At 40.1% G+C, this 20,311-nt stretch overlaps 1 protein-coding gene across 1 annotated transcript in view; it reads right to left on the bottom strand.

The window, feature by feature from the left end:
• Nucleotides 1-849: 849 nt before the first annotated feature.
• Nucleotides 850-20,311, bottom strand: part of PPA1 (inorganic pyrophosphatase 1) — a 30,306-nt gene continuing 10,844 nt past the window's right edge. The window contains exons 5-11 of the mRNA XM_039324674.1: nt 19,044-19,130; nt 17,237-17,363; nt 10,077-10,204; nt 3,799-3,884; nt 3,515-3,584; nt 2,006-2,045; nt 850-1,087 (exon numbers count right to left, since the gene is read on the bottom strand). Coding sequence (XP_039180608.1) covers nt 1,062-1,087; nt 2,006-2,045; nt 3,515-3,584; nt 3,799-3,884; nt 10,077-10,204; nt 17,237-17,363; nt 19,044-19,130 — 564 coding nt within the window. The 3' untranslated portion in view covers nt 850-1,061. The remainder of the gene's footprint in view (nt 1,088-2,005; nt 2,046-3,514; nt 3,585-3,798; nt 3,885-10,076; nt 10,205-17,236; nt 17,364-19,043; nt 19,131-20,311) is intronic.

Genomic DNA, 20,311 nt, shown 5'->3' with positions numbered 1-20,311 from the left:
CCCCATAAAATGGTCGTTCGACCCCAAATGGGGTCCTGACCCACAGGTTGAGAACCACTGCTGTAGGGGAAAGTATGCCTATGCAAGCTATGGGAAAGAGTATGCTTATGCAAGCAGATGTTTTGGATTTAAACAATCAGAGCTTGGGAGCTCTTATATGCCCATTTTAGGGGCAACATTTTATTTTTTTGGTTTTTTCACTTAAAAATCTCTTTTCAGTTTTCAACATTTATGCTGGGAGATGCGACAGGCCCCAGAGCCACATAAAGGCATCTTGGGGGCAACAGTTGCTCATCCCTGCATTGGTCTCAGCCCACCCACAGACATCATTAGAAAAAGCCAACACAGCACTGAGACTAAAGAAACATAAATACACTAATGATGTTACCTAGTTTGGGTAATGAAACGTCTGCAACAAAACAACGTTTGCACCAAGGTCCCCTCAATAAAGAAACACTGCTTCGAGAACAAATGGGCAATCTCGGGCTATTATTTTAGCTTGTGAACTGTTTTACATAATAACTGGTACCTATGTTATTTTATATTAGTTTGTCATATAAGCATACTGTTAATTTATTATTTATCTACTAACTGCATCAATGAATGGAAGCAGTCATCATCAGCAGCACTGTTGTGTTCTCTGGCTCTACGTTGTACTTTAATCTCAGTTCCGTGGTTTGTTGATTTTGTAAGGAACCTTAAGTTTTAAAATGGCATACGCATGTCAAGGAATCAATGTGTGGGGTTTTCCCCCTCCATCTGTTAAAATAAACCTGTCTGATAGGAGAGGAAAAAAACAACCTAAATTTTTATACTGGAAAACACTGAGATAAACCTAGCAAACAGCAATGAGTTTCATGATGTATATTTGAAGACTTTAGCTGATATTTTACATCATCTAATCTCATATTTTTTGAATGCATACAGTGGACTACGAGTCATAATTTACTTATTTATAAACATATTGTTTTGGATTCTCGGCTAATTCTTCATAAGTGTCCTGCACAAATATCTTGATGAGTAGGCAGCTGCTTCTGTAACTTTTGTCATTTGGTCAAATTTCACTGGCAAAAGAACCACCGGTCCACTGGTTGGAGAGAAAAGAAATAGGGGAAAGAATAAAAAATGTCAGCATCATCTGTTTCAAGCTATAGTAACTATTGTAAGTGGCTTCACAGAAGTAAATTATTCACAGAAGTAAATTTTCTCTGAAAAATGACAGAAGCAGGGAAAACCTGAGCAAAAATACTTTCATTGAATACACTTTGTTTATTGAAGCGGGCATGACTTTTAGCTGAACAGCCTTTGATCTGGACATCTGACAATCTGCATTGTCATTCCTTTGACAATGTATGGGGAAACTCTTTCCATGCATATTGAGAACATGATGGGAAAGCTTCTTTAAGAGAAGTGATCACAAATAGAGATGGTAAATATATTGATTGAGCTTCTGTGAGGTTTATAGGGATTTAGATGTGGAAGGTTTAATAATTACAGTTTTCTAAATGCTTAATACTATAGCACTATCAAGCAACAGAATCTACATTCAGCTTTAAATGTAAAGTTTCCAGAACAGCAATCATGCTAAATTGCTGCAGTACAATCAAAGTTACATATAGGATAAATCAGATTCTAAACCTTATAAACTTATGATCTTAAATTTTTTATTAGCTTTAAAATACCATAATCTTTCTTAACAGAAAACAAGATGCCTTACTAGACATCAATACCAATACTGCAACCTAAATTGTGTTCTACCTACTGTTTGGCAAAGCCATAAAACTAATGAATAGATGTCTTACTCTGGCTTACATTTAGCCAAGTTTAATATCCTAATCAAATGACTGGCTGTTTCTGACCTTAAATCTGTCTTGCAAAACACAGCAAATTATAAGGTACAAATTTATTCTGCATATTTAGGTTAATATGATAAAATGGTCAATCTTGTCATTCCCCACACAAAAATACATATATTCATATTTCAGTCCAAATTAAGATAATTTACCTTCAGCTGGCATTGGATTACAGGTCCCACAAGTAGGTAGCTGAAATAGATATTTTATTCAGAATTATTACTTAATTCAGAACTGCCTATAAATCAGTAGCAAATTCTTTATAATAAATATTTAAAAAATCACATTTTGATAGTTTGGGAATTATCTTTACTGACTATGCTAGCTGGAAGAAGCTGACTGTGGAGAATGAAAGTGTCTCTAAAACTTAACTTTTATGTCTGAAAAACTGGTTTATTAGGCTGTGATTTTTCTTCTGCCTGTGTTTCCAATGTTAGGGAGAAAAAGGAATCTTGGGATTGTTGCAAATCAATTCTCAGTGAAATCAATTAAACATTATTTTGCATTTCTTCTAACACAGTTCTGAGATTTTATTTTAAACAGATGTACAAGATGAACAGAAGAAAATTTTAGCATAGTCAGCCTGTAGAAAAGATCAGACAGACAACTAAATTGTAAACCACCTAGAGTCACTTGATTGAGTTGGACAGGTATAGAAACTGAATGAATAAATAAAAGAAAATAATTTAAATTTACTTTAAATGAGTTTTGGGAGAAAGAAAAACTCACAGCAAAGATAAAGCATACTTTCTCCTGTTGTGTCAGTCCTTGCTTAATAAACGCCCTGTTTGGCAAACATCTTAAATTATGACTGCACTGAAAAATAACTTTATGACTAGTCCTTGCACTTACAACTGTCCAGTGCCAATCACTATGGGCAGGTGATCAAGATTCTGGCACTTTGCCAATGGTAGATATTTACAACTGGCACAAAGTCCATGGCTACGTGATCACCGTTTGCATGCTTTATAGTCTGAAAAGCAGTCAAAGGAGAAGCTGGCAGTAAAATTTCAAGTTGCGGTCATGTGATGTCTCACTTAAGGATGGTGAGTTGACTTGCTTAATGACCAAATGGGAACTGATGTCATATATCCATCACAGTTACGTGATCTTTCGCATGGCAATGGAGATACTAATTCCAACTGTGGTAATTAAGCAAGAACTATCTGTAAAGTGGAGTTAGTAAGATACACATTCGATTCTCGGGGCTAAATTTTGCAACCGATAGTATAGGGGTAGAAAGTAAGGCTTATCAATGTTAATTAATCACAAAAAGAATAGCTGATCTTCAGCTTCAGAAATGGCATTGTGACTGCTACTATGATAAGTGGGAGGAGCACTACTGTCTTCAGGCCCAGCTTGTGGGCGTTCTCCAGCCATCGTGAAGTCTCTGGGAGCAGAATGCGTTGTAACTAAACCAGGGGTAGGCAACCTTGGCTCTTTTATGACTCGTGGACTTCAAGTCCCAGAATTCCTGAGCCAGCTGAATTCTGAGACTTGAAGTCCACGAGTCATAAAAGAGCCAAGGTTGCCTACCCCTGAACTAGACCTTGAATCTGATCTGGGAATTTTCCTTTCTTAGTTTGCCCAGAATACACACAGCTTTTCCCAGTAAATGTCCCAAGTCATGAAGGGAATAAATGTTTATCAGAACTGCTTACCGCTGACACAGTGGCTGCTGCGGCATTTTGACTACAACAGAAAGGACTATCTTTCAAAGTTGTATTTGTGCTGGAAAAGAAAGAAAAAAATAGACAGGTTTTTCTCCAATGCATTTAAGTAATATGAATATCTTGAAATATACCTTTAAAATGAAACATATTTAGGGATAAAGTAAGATATAAATTCCATAAAAAATATTAAAGCATTAATTTTACACACAAGTTAAGACTCATTTGATTCATCTTTGCAAGGCACTCCTGAAAGAAACAGGATAGCAACTTACCAAGCAATCTCTCCTGCATTTGTTTTTTTAATTATTAGAGCCCTCCAGTAGTTATGAGTGCTTTTGATAGTATCAATTGCAAAGTCCTAGGATTTAAAATGGGAAACAAGTTCAGTCTCTCCTCAGCAGCCTAATATATAATATGCTGTGATTACCACAACATACATAACTACATACATGCACAAACATATATTTTATTTACCATATTGTTACACTGCACCATAAAGTTTTGGACTGGGATATTTAACAGTGTAGTGAAGCATCACTGGCTAGTTAATTTAAAAAGAAAAAAAGTCATTTTTTTTCTTGTGTAGTCATCACATCTTCTGTAGTTAAGAACAATTTCCAAATGCCGTTCTGAACAAAAACAGCCGCAGACATACTGTAAGGACCCACCCCACTTTGCATCTTAAGAAGACAGAATTCTTGGAATAATTCTTCCAACAGGAATCCTTTATTAAGAGAAAATGGTTGCAGGCGTTCTAGACAGGACTTGGGGTCCAAGCTCTCCCATTCGAGGTTTTAAGGGGTTCCCCAGTAGTCCCACCCAATCACCCCCCTCTTCCAGTGACAGTTTCAGGCATCACAATCCCACCCCTTTTTTCCTTTCTGCCGGCTGGATGGAGACTTCAGATAAACTACATGAAAGGTAAATAGCTTTCTTTGTTATGATAAGGCCTTTTGGTGCTAACCACATTCAATCCCTTTGAGGTTGTACCGAAGGAAGTGAGGGCCATAAAGCCCCTTTGTTCACCCCCTTCTCTTTCTTTATGACAGAATCCAGAGAGGGCAGAAATGGGGTTTTCTATAATTGATAACTGGAGATGAAGTATAATTGGATTCTGACATCCGCCCCCCCTTAAAAATAAGAGAGATCCACCTGAAAGAAAACAAAACAGGTATAAAAGTTAGTAAGGATTGTTAGGATACTCTGTGTGAAACTTCTTCAATAGCTTCGGGGCTCTGACATGACGTTTATGGACCCACTCGTTTTGTGAGGGAGGGAGGTGTTTCCAGGCAACTAGGTACTGAGTTGCTCCATGATATCTCCTAGAGTCAAGGATTTCCTTTATTTCGAAGTGTTGTTCGCCCTCCACCATGATTGGAAGTGGTGGGGGGGGGGATTTTTGGCCGTAGAGGTGACTGATGCTCTCTTTTCAGCAAGCTGCAATGAAAAATTGGGTGTATTTGCCTGAGATTTTTGGGTAATTCTAATTCTACTGTTACTGGATTTATGATTCTTTTAATTGGAAAAGGTCCTATATATTTTGGTCCAAGTTTTTTACAGGGCTGTAGGGACTTTAGGTATTTTGTAGATAAGTACACCATTTCTCCTATAATGAATGGTGTAGGCTCAACCCTTTTTTTATCGGCTTGTGCTTTGTATGCCTGCCTAGCTTCATCTAGTGCTTTTCTAACTATTGGCCAGGTGTTTTGTAGTTTTTCCATCCATTCTTTCAGTGAAGGGATTGTTGGTTCGTTTGGGGTTAACTCTGGCATGGGGTTGAAACTTTGACCGGTGGCTATTTGAAAAGGAGTGTAACCTGTGCTGGAGTGGACTGCATTATTGTAGGCAACTTCTGCAAAAGGGAGTAAGTCCGCCCACTCGGTCTGCTGGAAACTAAGAAAACATCTTAAATATTGCTTAAGTACGGAGTTCATTTTTTCAGCCCCCCCATTTCCTTGTGGGTGGTGGCTAGATGTCAGTCCCTGAGTGGTTCCTAAGAGGGATAAAAATTCCTTCCAAAATGCAGACGTAAATTGCACCCCCTGTCAGAGATGATGTGTTGGGGTGCCCCATGCAATCTGTAAATGTGCTGGATGAAAAGTTTTGCTAAGGCTTTTGCAGTGGGAATCTTTTGGCAAGGGATAAAGTGCACCTGTTTGGAAAACAAGTCCGTGACTGTCCAGACCACAGTATTCCCATTGCTTTCTGGCAATTCCACTATAAAATCCATGGCTATTTCTCTCCAGGGGGCTGAGGGACTTGCCACTGTTTGCAATAGTCCTGGCGATTTCCCTTGCAACCTCTTTGCAGTGGCACATTTTGGACAACTGGCCACATAACTTTCTATGTCCTTTTTCATGGATGGCCACCAAAATTGCCGTTTAATTAAATGTAAAGTTTTTACAAATCCAAAATGCCCTGCTGATTTTGTGTCATGGCAAAGCTGCATGAAAGTGACTCTTTGGGTTGTTGGTATATATAATTTTTCCCCTACCCAAGGCAACCCGTCTCTCATTGTGCACACATTTTTGTTTTTCTGGAACCATTCATCTGTTTCCAAACTTTTTCTGAATTCAATTCCAGTTTGGCTGTCCAGCTGTGGTTTTAATTTGGCTTGGATTCTTGTGGTTACTGGTGCTGCCAGTTGTGACTCTGCCATTATTGGTCTAGAGTCTGTGGTTCGTGCGCTGTTATATTGGGGCATGCGAGATAGTGCATCTGCCAGGAAGTTCTTTCTCCCTGGTACATGTTTGAGCTTAAATTGGAACTGGTGAAAATGCTGGGACGAGCGGGCTTGTTTTGGATTGAGTTTCCTGGACGTTTTCAGGGCTTCCAAATTTTTGTGATCAGTCCACACCTGGAAGGGGATTTTGTTGCCATCCAGGAACTGTCGCCACGTGAGTGATGCCCAACATATCCCATAAGCCTCCTTCTCCCATACGGGCCAGCGCTGTTCTGTTTCCGTGAATTTCTTGGATGTATATGCACAGGGTTGCAATACCCCTTCATTGTTTTCTTGTAATAGAACAGCCCCCACTGCCACATCACTTGCATCTGCCTGTATTACGAAGGGCTTGTCCATGTCTGGGTGCCTTAGTACTGGTTCGGCAGAAAAAAGTCTCTTTAGTCTCTCAAACGCTGCTTGGCACTCCATTGTCCATGTTAGTGGCTGGCTAGGTTTTACTGAGGATGCTCCCTTCGTTTTTAGTAAGTTAGTGAGGGGCAAGGCTATCTGGGCAAATGAGGGGATGAATTGGCGGTAAAAGTTTGCAAAGCCCAGGAAACTTTGTAGTTGCTTTCTTGTGCAGGGTGGTGCCCAATCTAATACTGCTCTGACCTTCTCTGGGTCCATTTCAATGCCCTGGGGGGATATGCGATAACCTAGGTAGTCTATCCTTTCCTGGTGGAATTTGCATTTTGAGAGTTTGGCATATAGGTGGGCGGCTCGCAGCTTCTTTAAAACCGCTCTGACAAGGTTGACATGTTCCTCTTTTGTTTCGGTGAAGATAAGAATGTCGTCCAAGTAAACAAGGACCCCCTTAAATAGGTGCTCCCTTAGAACGTCATTGATTAATTGCATAAAGACTGCAGGGCCCCCTTGTAATCCAAATGGCAAGACTTTGAATTGATAGCACCCCATGGGGCAGTTAAATGCAGTCTTCCATTCGTCCCCTTCCTTAATTCTCATGCGATAGTAAGCTTCCCTTAGGTCTAGTTTAGAAAAAAATTTCCCTTTCAATAGGTGTGACAGCATGTCTTTCATGAGGGGCAGAGGGTATAGGTTGCTTTCACTGATTGTATTCAGGGCCCTATAATCCACGCATAAACATAAAGAGCCATCCTTCTTCTCTCTAAAAAGGACCGGGGCAGCCACTTTAGGCTTGGCTGGCTCAATGAAACCTCTCTCTAGGTTTTTTTTTATGAATCTTTCCATTTCCTCCTTCTCCTTTGGGCTCATGGAGTATAATCTGGGCTTCGGGAGTTTTGCCCCAGGCTTGAATTCAATGGTACAGTCTGTGGGTCGGTGGGGGGGGAGCTCATTCGCCCTCTCCTCACTGAAAACTTCAGCAAGGTCTCTATATTCCTCTGGTATTTCTGTTAATCTTTTTTCCTCTCCTATGGATGCTTTTTCTATTCTTGATTCTGGTAGCCTCCCTTGGGGTTTTAAGTCCATAGGGTCCCCCTTCGGGAATTTGATTTCTGTCGTCCTCCAATTTACCCAGGGTTTCCATTTTTTCAACCATTCCATCCCTAGAATCATTGGGCATTCCATGCCTGGGGTCACCACAAACGTTATGTCCTCTTCATGTTTGCCCAGGGAGAGGGGCTAGGGTAGCTGCCCCCCCCTGCTATGGATCTATCTTACTGGCCAAATGAGATTGGTTTGTTCCAGTCTCCTCGATGGGATGCCCAGATTACCCACTAGTGTTGGGCTAATGAGGCAGCGGGTGCAGCCAGAGTCTATTAAGGCTTTCACCTTCACAGCTTCGGGCATGGGGGGGATTAATATAGTCACTGTCTTGAGGATGGGTGTGATGTGTCCACTTACCAGGGGTTCGCCCTCCGAGCTGTCTTCTGAGGCATCCACTGGCCCTGTGGTGGAGGCTGGAGTTCTTTCCCCTTGGTGAGCAGAAGTGGGGGGGGGGTTCTGCAATTTCCATCATTCTCATGGCAGTTTCTTTTGGCTTAGCTGAAGACTTTCCGGATTTGTTGATTGGGGATCTGTCTGGGTTGTGCTGGGGGGCTTTGGAGCAGCATTCTACAGCTCGATGCCCTTCTCTTCCGCACTTGAAACACCCCATTTGCTTCTTGGCTGTAGCCGATGATTTCACCGGTTCGTGTGTCAGCTCAGGCGGGGGGCGGCTCCATTGTTTTCCTCGGCGGTGTCTCTTCAATATGTCGATCTCTGCTTCCTCTGCCAAGATGTACCATTTCTCAAGTTCGTGTGGGTCCCCTCGGGGCAGGCAAGCGTCATATAGGTCATAATTTAGTCCGTCTTTGAAATGGCTAAGGAGGATATCTTCTGGCCAATTCAGTTTGCTGGCAATGGCCCGGAATTCTTGTGTATATTCAGCCACCGGGCGTTTGCCTTGCCTCATCGTCTTTATCCTTTCACGGGCTTTGCGATCAGCCAGGGGGTCTTCAAATCATCTTCTCAGAGAGGACATGAAACGGTTGAAGTTACTGAGTTCTGGGGCACTGGAGTCATGCAAGTTCACCACCCAATCTGCAGCCGGTCCATCCAGGGCAGATTGCACGATCCGGATGCGGGCTTTGTCGCTGGGGATGTCCTGCCCATATTCCTTCATGTAGCTGAGGACTTGGGTTAGGAAAAACCCCAAGCATGTTGGCTCCCCTTTGAATTTCACCTCCAACGGCGGACGTCTTGGAATGGATCGGTGCCTCCGTTGTTGGTGGTAGTGTCTTCTGTCCAGATTGCCATCTGTGGTCCAGTCGGGGGTGGGGACTACTGGATCAGTAGATGTCCCCGGGGTTGCAGGTTCCACGTCCCCCTCGATGTCTCTCCCTTTGCAGCTCCAGGAGCTGGGGCGGCCGTAGGGCTCAGGATTCTCCTCTCTTAGGGAGCTGAGAGTTCTCTTCATCAGGTCAATAGCTTTCTCTAGGATCCAGTCTGAGTATGGTGCCCAGCTTTCTCCCTCTTCACTTGCGTGCCGGGATTTCTCCATCTCCTGCTTCCATTCTGGTTGCTTGGTCCCCCGTCTCAGGGTCACCTTTCTTGATTCCTTTCCCCACTCACTTTTCTTTCCAACGCCCATTGACCAGCGAGGCTTGTGGTCCCGTGTCTCCACCACTTCTTCTCCTGAGGAATCTGACCTCTTGGATCCCAACATCTGGCAAGGTTCCAATTGGGTCAGCGGCTCTCTTTCCAGGGAGTTTTCCCCCTTTCTTGCTCCATTGTCTGACATGGTAATTTTTTGCAAAATCCCCCGGCAAGGGTCTCCCTTCCAGGTGGATTAATTTTGCAAGTCCTGTCTAATGTAAGGACCCACCCCACTTTGCATCTTAAGAAGACAGAACTCTTGGAATAATTCTTCCAACAGGAATCCTTTATTAAGAGAAAATGGTTGCAGGCGTTCTAGACAGGACTTGGGGTTCAAGCTCTCCCATTCGAGGTTTTAAGGGGTTCCCCAGTAGTCCCACCCAATCACCCCCCTCTTCCAGTGACAGTTTCAGGCATCACAATCCCACCCCTTTTTTCCTTTCTGCCGACTGGATGGAGACTTCAGATAAACTACATGAAAGGTAAATAGCCTCCTTTGTTATGATAAGGCCTTTTGGTGCTAACCACATTCAATCCCTTTGAAGTTGTACCGAAGGAAGTGAGGGCAATAAAGCCTCTTTGTTCACCCCCTTCTCTTTCTTTATGACAGAATCCAGAGAGGGCAGAAATGGGGTTTTCTATAATTGATAACTGGAGATGAAGTATAATTGGATTCTGACACATACTTTCGTAACTTTTGGCATTATTTGCGGGAAAAGTGCAAGCAGTTTCCAACAGTGGCCAGTAGTAGACAAAATATATACATACCCTATCTTTCAATTCTCCATTGAATGCAAACTGGTTTTCTGGCTTCCCATCAGGTACTTTGTATCGTCTAAACCAGTCCACAGTTGCTTCCAGGTATCCAGGCTTAATTCTTCTGACATCATCAATATCTTAAATTTTTAAAAGGCATATATTCAGAATCTGCTAGGTTTTGCTTGAGTGTCCCAATATATTTTATTCTTAGATTTCCCTGGGGAATGTCTTACAGAAGAAATGTGACCATTCCCATAAAAATCAGCCTATATTCCATCAAGAATTCTACTCTACATCGATGGCATTAACTAGGGATATTTCAAATGTAAGAGTAGGAAGCCAAAAGGGGATCAGATCAATATAGTACTCAAAAATGAAGTTCAACCGTGAGCTTCCGGTACGGGGCGACGGCGATGGCGGCTACTTAGTAGCCGTCCAGCTGGGAAGGTGTCAGAACCACGGAGCACAGCGCGTATCAGCTGGCCCGCGGCTCGGAATCCCCTTCCCGGGCAAAGGGAAGGGATAGAGAATGCAGGAGTAGAGGTAGAATCCCTGAACCCCCTCTGGATTTATTCCTAGAGGGGGTGGAAGGAGTGTTCCCTCGGAGCTCCTGCTGATCTCCGCCTCCCAGCTGTTTTTGCTTCTTTGGAAGCAAAAGAAACCGCCGCCTCTATCTCCGCAATTACAGTGTCTTGGTGAGTAACTTTTGAAGCGGACAGAGCGGTCTAAAGGATTCTTTTTTAGTTTAGTGTTTTATTTCTTTCTTTTAGTTAGTTTTGGCTACCTTTCCTTTGTTCTTTCTTGCTGGCATGGAGAGAGAAAATAAGATGGCGTTTTGAAAGTGTCGGAGTTTTTTTTTTTGTCTCTTTGTTCTTAAAGTACTGGACTTAAATGACTGTTTTTGATCTCTTTGTTCTTGGTTTTGGATTTCTCTTTTGATTTTTTCCCTTTTCTTTTTCGGACTTTTAAGGATTATAGTATTTTTGCCTTTTTTTAAAATTCTGTTTCCCTCCTCCCCTTTTTTTTTCTGGAGGAGAAGGGAAGAGAGAACTGTGTTTCATAAAATGGCTTCAAAGAGACAGCCGCCTTCTATAACACCTAAGGTGGTTTCCTCTCCCACAACTTTAATTGCACAACAACCACAACAACAACCCAAACATGCACCACCGACCCAGTGACCACCCTCCCCTCCTTTGCCAGGTCTCTCAGCACAAGAGATTAAAGGTATAATGGGAGATGTTGTATCCCAAATGAGAGATGAAATGAAGCAACTTGTTACACAGATTAAATCTGAAATTAAAGAAGAGTTAAGTGGGATGAAGGTCTCATTAGAAGACAATAATACCATCTTGTGGCAAGATATAGTTGCAGCTGTATCAGGCTTGGCTACGGTGGTGGTGAAGCTGGACCCGAGAGTGGAGGAAGTGGCAGACAAAGTTGACTCTTTTGAGGATAAATTCCAAGATATGGAAAGGAAGATGGAGATTTCACAAGAAGATATCCTTATGTCTCAGTACAGAGAGCTGGAGCATGCCCTGAGGATCAGGGGTCTTAAGGAAGACATGAATCAAGACCTGATGGAGATGGTGCTTACTGATTTAGCTGTTGCTATGAATATGGATAAAGGAGAATTACGCAGAGAAGTGGAAAAAATCTACAGAGTTAACTCCTGGATTGCGAAGCAGAAGAATTTGCCTAGAGATGTTGTGATTTATTTTACAAAGAAGTCTCTGCGTAATGAAATTATACAAGCTTTTTATAATAAGAGATTCCAGATTGCAGCCCAAGATATCATCATTTTAAAGGAAATCCCATCAAAAATTTTAAGAAACAGGAAAGATTTTGCTTTCCTAGTTAATGAGCTTAAAGCCAGATTGATGCCATTTAGATGGGAGATCCCGACGGGTATTGTTCTGAGCCATGCGGGGATGCGTTATAGGTTGAATACGGTTGATAAAGCCAAAGAGTTCTACAACACGGTCCTGGGAGCAGGCTCAGCTTCATCTGTTCAGAAACCTCTGAGTGGTAAAGAGTTGAAACAGCAATCTGAAGCACTGGGTCTGGTCTCTGCTGGGATGTTGCAAGCTGAATGGCAACGTCAAACAGAGGTTAAAGAGCAGAGGATGACCCGTGCAGCATATAGACGTAAGGAGAAGGAGCAACGCAAGAGAGAGACTAAAGAATCTTCTTCTGAAAGTGTTTCATTGCCGGTGGGAGGAGCAAGACCCAAGAGTTCTGCAACACTTGCAGCAATGGCAGATCTCCAGGGAGTCTTCTCCAGGCTCCTGGATGAGGGAGATGGCAAAGTTTCTGACCTGGAATGTTAACGGTTTGAATTCCCCACAGAAAAGAAGGAAAATTTTTTACTATTTAAAGCAACATAACAATGATGTTATTTGCTTACAGGAAACTCATATTTTACTTAAGGATCAGAAGTATTTAGTTAACACCCGTCTGGGATCTCATTTTGTATCTTCTGCTCCTGGGAAAAAGGGGGGAGTGGTTATTTATGTGAAGCAAAATTTACCAGCTTGTCTGGTAGAATCAGATCCCCAAGGAAGATATGTGATGATTGAACTTGGTTTATATGGTAAGAAAATACTTATAGTGGGACTATATGCACCAAATCACCAACAGGAACAATTTTATAGATTGTTACATCAAAAAATAACTTTGCTGGACTATAGATCCGTGGTATTAATGGGTGATTGGAATGGTGTCTTAGATATACAAAGGGATAAGAAAGGTTCTTCCCCTCTTTTTAAACAGGCAAAATTACCTAAAGCTTTTTTTGATATGAAGGAGGATTGGGAATTAAGGGATTATTGGCGGGAATGTAATCAAGAGGAGAGAGACTTTACTTTTTTTTCGGACAGACACCAATCCTTTTCAAGAATTGACTTTTTTTTTATTACAACGGACTTATATAATAGAGTAAAGAATGTAAAGATTTTTCCTAGATCGTTGACGGATCATAGTCCAGTTTGGATGGAGCTGATTCAAGAAAAAGAGGAGAGAAGATCCCGGAGGGTGAATGAAAACTTATTCAGACAAGAAAAGAATGTTCAAAAGTTAAAGGAGTGTTTAAAGGATTATTTTGCTTTAAATATGTATAAGGGGACTTCAATGTCAATGGTATGGGATGCAGATAAAGCATTTATGCGTGGGATCTTGATAAAAATGAATAATTTTCACAAGCAAAAGCAGACTCAGAAACGTAAAGAATTGGAAGATGAAATTAAATTAAAAGAAAAGTCTTTGATTTTAAATCCTTCAGATGAAAGCATTAAAGAATCTATAAAGTTGTTAAGAACACAATTTAATATGTTGTTGGCGGACCAAGCTGCAACTAACTTATTGTTTATGAAACAAAGTACATTTTGTAATGCCAATAAACCAGGGAGATGGCTGGCCTATCAATTAAGAAAGAAACAGAGACAGAGAATAATAGATAAAATAAATTATAAGGGTAAATTAGTTTTTCAGAAGGAATTGATCAAGAGATCTTTTTTAGACTATTACCAAAAACTATACAAATCTACTAATGTGCAAATCTTAGATATAAATAAATACTTAAGCGAGGCTAGCTTTCCCAAATTGACAGAGGATCAGAAACATGAAATTAATGGCTTAATTACTAAAGAGGAAATTGTGATAACAATTAAGCAATTGAAACCAGGGAAAGCACCGGGTACGGATGGACTGACAGCTGTTTATTATAAAGCTTTAATGGAGGAGATGATCCAACCATTAGGTGATCTTTTTAATGATATCTTACAGGGCTCAGAGATTCCTCCCTCATGGCGTAGTGTTTTTATATCTTTGATTCCAAAGGAGGATCAAGATCTTACTTTACCAAAGAATTATAGACCTATATCTCTTTTAAATGTTGACTATAAGATATTTGTTAAAATCCTAGTAAATAGGCTTATGAGGGTTGTGCATCATCTTGTGCATAAAGACCAATCTGGGTTTATAACTGGTAGGTACATGAAAAACAATGTTAGACAAATTATTAATTTATTAGAATATCTAGACAAGAACAACCAAGTCCCCACAGGGCTGATATTTTTAGATGCTGAAAAAGCTTTTGATCAACTGAATTGGCATTTTATGCTAAGAGTAATTGAAGAGATGAACTTTGGTGAAAAGATATTACAAGCTCTTACGGTAATATATCAAAAACAAACGGCACAACTTATTGTCAATGGAGGTTTGTCAGAGGTTTTTACAATAGAGAAAGGTACTAGGCAGGGATGTCCATTATCACCGTTGTTGTTTGTTTTAACACTGGAAATACTGTTGATCAAAATTCGAGAGTCGCAGGAAATTAAAGGAATACAAGTTAACAAAAAAGAATATAAGTTAAGAGCTTTTGCGGACGACTTGGTGGTTACTTTGTCGCAACCTACCCATTCTGCAGTAAAGTTACTACAGGTGATCCATTATTATGGTTTGGTTTCGGGTTTTAAGATTAATGTTAATAAGACTAAAATCTTATCCAAAAATATGACTACTCAGGAGAAGCAAACTCTGGCTAACTTGACGGGTTTTGAAATTGTCAATAAGGTAAAATATTTGGGGGTGATGTTATCTGTTTCTAATGCAAAATTATTTAAAAATAACTATGAAAGGTTGTGGGCTAGTGTACAGAAGGACTTGAAGAATTGGGAGAAGTTGCAATTATCTCTCATGGGAAGAATTGCAGTGATAAAAATGAATGTTCTACCCAAGTTCCTTTTTTTGTTCCAAATGTTACCGATTTTGAAGAATGAGATTAATTTAAGTGAATGGCAGAAAGGCCTCAATAAATTCATTTGGGCAGGGAAAAAGCCAAGGGTTAAGTTTAAAATCATGCAAGACTTCCGTGAGAGAGGTGGACTCAAGGTACCGAATTTGAAATTATACTATGATGCGGTGGTTTTAACATTAATTAGTGACTGGGTAAATTTGACAAATCTTGAGATACTCCATCTAGAGGGATGGGACTTACTCTTTGGGTGGCATACCTATTTAATATTCAATAAAAAAGTGGACTGGGCTTTCAAATCTCACATTATAAGAATTTCCTTACTTAGGATTTGGAGAAAATATTATAAAAGAGATTTTAAAGTACCATTATGGGCTATACCTTGGCATGGGATAGAAGGAATAAAAAGGGGTGTTAAAATGGATATGGTGTCTTACAGACAGCTACTCAGATGGGACGGACAAAATTGGCAGTTAAAATCACGGGAAGAGTTAGCACAAGAAAATAATATTTATTCTTGGTTTCAATACAGACAATTAGCAGATAGATGGAAGGTGGATTGTAAGGTGGGTTTTCTTAGAGAAGATGAAAATTTTATTAAGCAAGTGAAGGATCAAAGACAAACTCATATTAAGAGAATTTATGGGGTTCTAGTTGAATTGGACTCAGAAACGGAATTAATTAAAGATTGTATGATTAGATGGGCGCAGAACTTTAGTGAACCAGTTCCATTGGATACCTGGGAAACCATTTGGGTGAGAAATGTCAAATTTACACAAGCACAGAATTTAAGGGAGAATTTTTATAAAATGTTTTATAGATGGCACCTTGATCCACAAAAAGTGTCTTTCATGTACCCTGACTTACAGCCTAAATGTTGGAGATGTGGTTGTTTGGATGCTACCTATTATCACATTTGGTGGTCGTGCAGAGAGATAAAAGCCTTTTGGATTAAGATATGGTGGAATATTCAGAGAATTTTTAGAAGGAGGATAAAATTTACTCCACAATTATTTTTGTTAGGTATAGTTATTGATTGTGATACAAAGGAGGTTATATTGATGTTAAATTTGATTACAGCCGCAAGGCTGTTAGTAGGACAATACTGGAAGAAGGAATCTTTGCCTACAATGCAGGAATGGTTCCTTAAAGTGTCTTATTTGGCGGAAATGGCAAAGATTTCGGCTTTCTTAAAGGAACAAACGCAAGAGAAATTTCTTGCTGTTTGGGATAAATGGATAAAATTTATACAATTTAAATTGGATATAAAAAAATATCACATAGCTTTTTCATAACTTTTATTTTTATTTTTATATATATATACATATATCTCAGTGTTATATTTTCTTTTTTTTATATATATATATATATAACTTTTCTAATTCTTTTTAAATTAAGCCTATATTCTGCTCTGGGAAGCTCGGGGGGGGGAAGGGGGTGGGCGTTTTGGGGGGGTGGGGAAGGGGAGTTTTGTTATGTTATGTTTAGTTTTTTTTTCTGTATAGGTTGTTTTTCGTTTCTGTATTGTTATTTTGTTTTTTTTGTAAAAATTTATAAAAATTTTCAATAATAATAATAAAAAAAAATGAAGTTCAACTTTGCATGAAAGCTATTTATATACAGGTGCAGGTAGTCCTCAACGTACAGCCACAATTGAGGCCAAAATTTATGTTGCTAAGTGAGAAATTTGTTAAATGAGTTTTGCCCCATTTTATGGCTTTTCTTGCCACATTTGTTAAGTGAATCATGGCAGCTGTTAAATTAGTAACATGGTTGTTAAGTGAATCTGGTTTCCTCGTCGACTTGGCTTGTCAGAAGGTCGCAAAAGGAGATCCCATGAGCCCGGGACACTGTAACTATCATAAATGTGAGTCAGTTGTCAAGCATCCACATGTAAATCACGTGACCATGGGGATGTTGCAATGGTGGTAAGTCTGAAAAATGGTCACAAATCCCTTTTTTCAGCACTGTTGTAACTTTGAACGGTCTAAGTCAGGGGTAGGCGACCTTGGCTCTTTTATGACTCGTGGACTTCAACTCCCAGAATTCCTGAGCCAGCCATGCTGAGGGGAAAGGAGAGGTTTCCAAGCTGAGCAATGCTGGCTCAGGAATTCTGGGAGCTGAAGTCCACGAGTCATAAAAGAACCAAGGTTGCCTACCCCTGACTTAGACCGTTCAAAGTTACAACAGCGCTGAAAAAAGTGATTTGTGACCATTTTTCAGACTTACCACCATTGCAACATCCCCATGGTCGCGTTGTTAAGTCAAGGACTACCTGTAGTCTTTCACAATGGAATGGCCCAAAGAGTAGAACACCAGTCTTACTTGGTATCAGTTACCCACTTTCCACATGTGGAATTTCAAAGCTGGAAAAGGTAAGGCACAAATGTGTCTGCATTCTCACTTCAAAGCTACTTACTATTCATATTAGCAGCTTCAGGGTCATTAACGTTGATTGCAATGATCTTCCAATCGGTTTCACCCTCATCGATCAATGCCAGCGTACCCAAAACTTTCACTTGAATTATTTCACCTCTGTTGCACACCTGTTTGAATAAATTTACTCGTTAGGCATGAATCACACAGCTGGTCCTACTAAGCCAGAACAGGTGAAGTAACAATATTTCCTCTTCTGCCTAACTGCTCGGCAACCTGAACTTTGTGGGAAAAATTCCAGTGTTCATATTTCAACCAAATCAGCAGTCTATTCAGAGGCTGATTTTGGACAACAATTTCTGTAGACGAGCTTTTCTCAGGTGAAGAGGAAAGTCTTACTTGATTATTTCCAACTAGGATTGTAATTTTCATTGCATACTACATTCTTCCAAGAAATGCCTTCACAGTAATATCTTCAAACCGATACGATACTGTATAAGCACTGGGCTTGTTTTGCTTTCCATGTAGTATTTAAATATTTAGAAATATATAGAAATGGGCATATGTTTGCATTCCATGACATTTTAGCTCTAATGCTGTAGTTGCACCAAAATATATAATGATGTATTGAAAGATTAGTACTTTCTGCATCTGGCAGGCTCTTTGCTAACTTCTTAAAACGCAATAACTTGAGCAATGGAGCAATTTGTAACTGCTTGTTTGTGAGCCAAAAATCCAGTTTGGGACTGCAACTGCCAAGACACTGCATTAAAACAACAGAATCTGGGGATTTATCAACAATTTGTGGTGTTCTCCTTTTGTTTTGTGGGAAAGTAATGACATTATTTGAGAGAAGGGATACAATTGGGTTAAACAGTTTAAGAACCACTAAATTAATGGGACACAGGATGGATAAGCCCTTATTGTTTCAAAGACTATTCTTGCCATTTTGAAATATAATCCCTCTCCCCCACCAGTAGAATTTATGAAATGTTAAAATTGCATTGAGCTAATATGCTTCCTATCATAAACTTTAAAGTTCTTTAAACATTTTCTATACAGGTAATCCTCAAGTTACGATGGCAATCGGGATTGGAATTTTCACTGTTAAGCAATGTAGTCGGAAAGCACAATGTTATGTGACTGCAACACTTAGCAGCCTCTATTGCCCTCATTAAGTGAGGATCCAAGGATTGTGAGCTGTTAAGGGAGCACGCCTTGCAATTTTTTGCTGGCTTCCAACAATCAAAATCAGTGGGGAAGTTGGCAGGAAGTTGCAAGTTCCAGGTGGTTCATAGGCAGACTAGCTGGCAGGCAAATGGCTACTGCTGGGTAGAAGAAAGCAAGCTTGGTGTGCTTCCTACCAGGGGGTGGGGAGAGTGTATGAGTGGCTGGAGAGGCACAAGGCTATGGGAATTATGCGGATGGATGAGATTTACCTGAGCAACTTGCAACTTTCCCCACTGCCTTTCCCACTGACTTTGCTTGTGGGAAACTGGCAAGGAAAGTCATAAATTATGATCATGTAATCACGGGATGCTGCAATCATCATAAGTCTGAGACAGTTGCTGAGAGCCCAGATCGTGATCACATGATCATGCTTGGACAGCTGGAACTTCAAGGGTCAGTTGTAACAATCACTTGTTCAGTGCCAACATAACTTTGAATGGTTGGTGAACAAGTGGTTGTTAATCAAGAATTCTACATGTAAAGATCAGTCACTTTTCTGTATATTTATAGTGACAGCTAGATGAACAGCCCGATTGCAAATATCTTCACAGTAACATACGGGCAATATTTCAAAGATGGTTAGCAAATTCCAAATTTCCACATGAAAAGTATTTTGTTACCTTGTCTCCAATTTCACAAACGTCGATTGGATCATTGTCTCCACCACAGTTGGTATTTTCATCTTTATGCACTGGATCTTCCCACGTCTACAAAATAAATACTGTTTCCTTTAACTACTTGCTGCACAACCTTCCTTTCATCTCAGCACAGGGCTGCTCAATTCAAATTTAAAACTGTACCATGTTAAAGTATTTTGCACTTTAGATATTCTATAAAGGAATTGAAAACTGTTCTTTATCCACCGACAGCTATACAGAATTGTGTAGCCGATAGTTGTGATTTCTTTGGCTAGAAGAACAAGAAAACAAGGAATTTGTAACCACCTTTCAAAGATATAAGCGGTATATAAGTCTCATAAATAAATAAATAAATATAATGGACCCCCCCCCCAAAGGGACTTAAGACCCGGATTCAAAGTTCTGATGCCACCACTCCACAGTGATATCACCACATTTTGAGCACTTGGCAACTGGCCTGCATTTATGACCATTTGCATTGCCTTGTGACCATATGACTGCGATTTATGACCGTTTTGCCAGAAACTGGTATTTGCATCGGTTTCCAACAAAAACAGTGCATAGTGAACAAGTTTATGACCACCGCATTTGCTTCACAAACACTATAAAACAGGAAATAAAAATGGGTCCAGTCATGTGGTAACCCATTTTATGACTATCATGACTTACGACTGTTATTGCCAAGCTCAATTATGCTCGTAAGACAAGGACTACTTGTCGATATTTCGAGAAACTCATGTTTTTAAGAATATAGGAAAAGATGCATTTTCTCGCTAGGGCAATGCAAGTATTGTTTATGAACATATAAAATGCAAAAAAAATTCAATATAGAATCCAAAGCACTATACAATCTGAGCGCCGTAGTTCCGGATATATCCCTTATGGGGAAATACATTAGCAACGTAATGTAGCTTTCCTTTCTTCACATCTTGTTTAATTGGATTCAATACAGAATCCAAAGGACTTCACATGAAATCTGAGTTACTTCAAAGTAAAGAGGTTATCTCACATCCAAGGTGATTGCAGGGGCAACGCTTGCTAACAGGAAACTATAGTTCAGGACTGCTTTAATAGAAGTTGACCTAACTTCCTTCCAGTTGAAGAAACAGTGTTGTGAAAATCTAGCAGAGACAGTTCTGGAACGCTTTGTATTTCATATAAGAACACATGCTAGCCCATCCGGAGCATCAGGGATACCAGCTTGTGGAATAAAAGGGATTTCAGAATAAATTCTTAATGAGATAATACAA

This window comes from Crotalus tigris, unplaced genomic scaffold (assembly GCF_016545835.1).
Source record: "Crotalus tigris isolate CLP2741 ecotype Arizona unplaced genomic scaffold, ASM1654583v1 scf7180000024304.1987388, whole genome shotgun sequence".
Lineage (NCBI taxonomy): Eukaryota > Metazoa > Chordata > Lepidosauria > Squamata > Viperidae > Crotalus > Crotalus tigris.
Note: the sequence above shows the minus strand (reverse complement) of the source record. Positions and strands in the feature narration are given on the sequence as shown.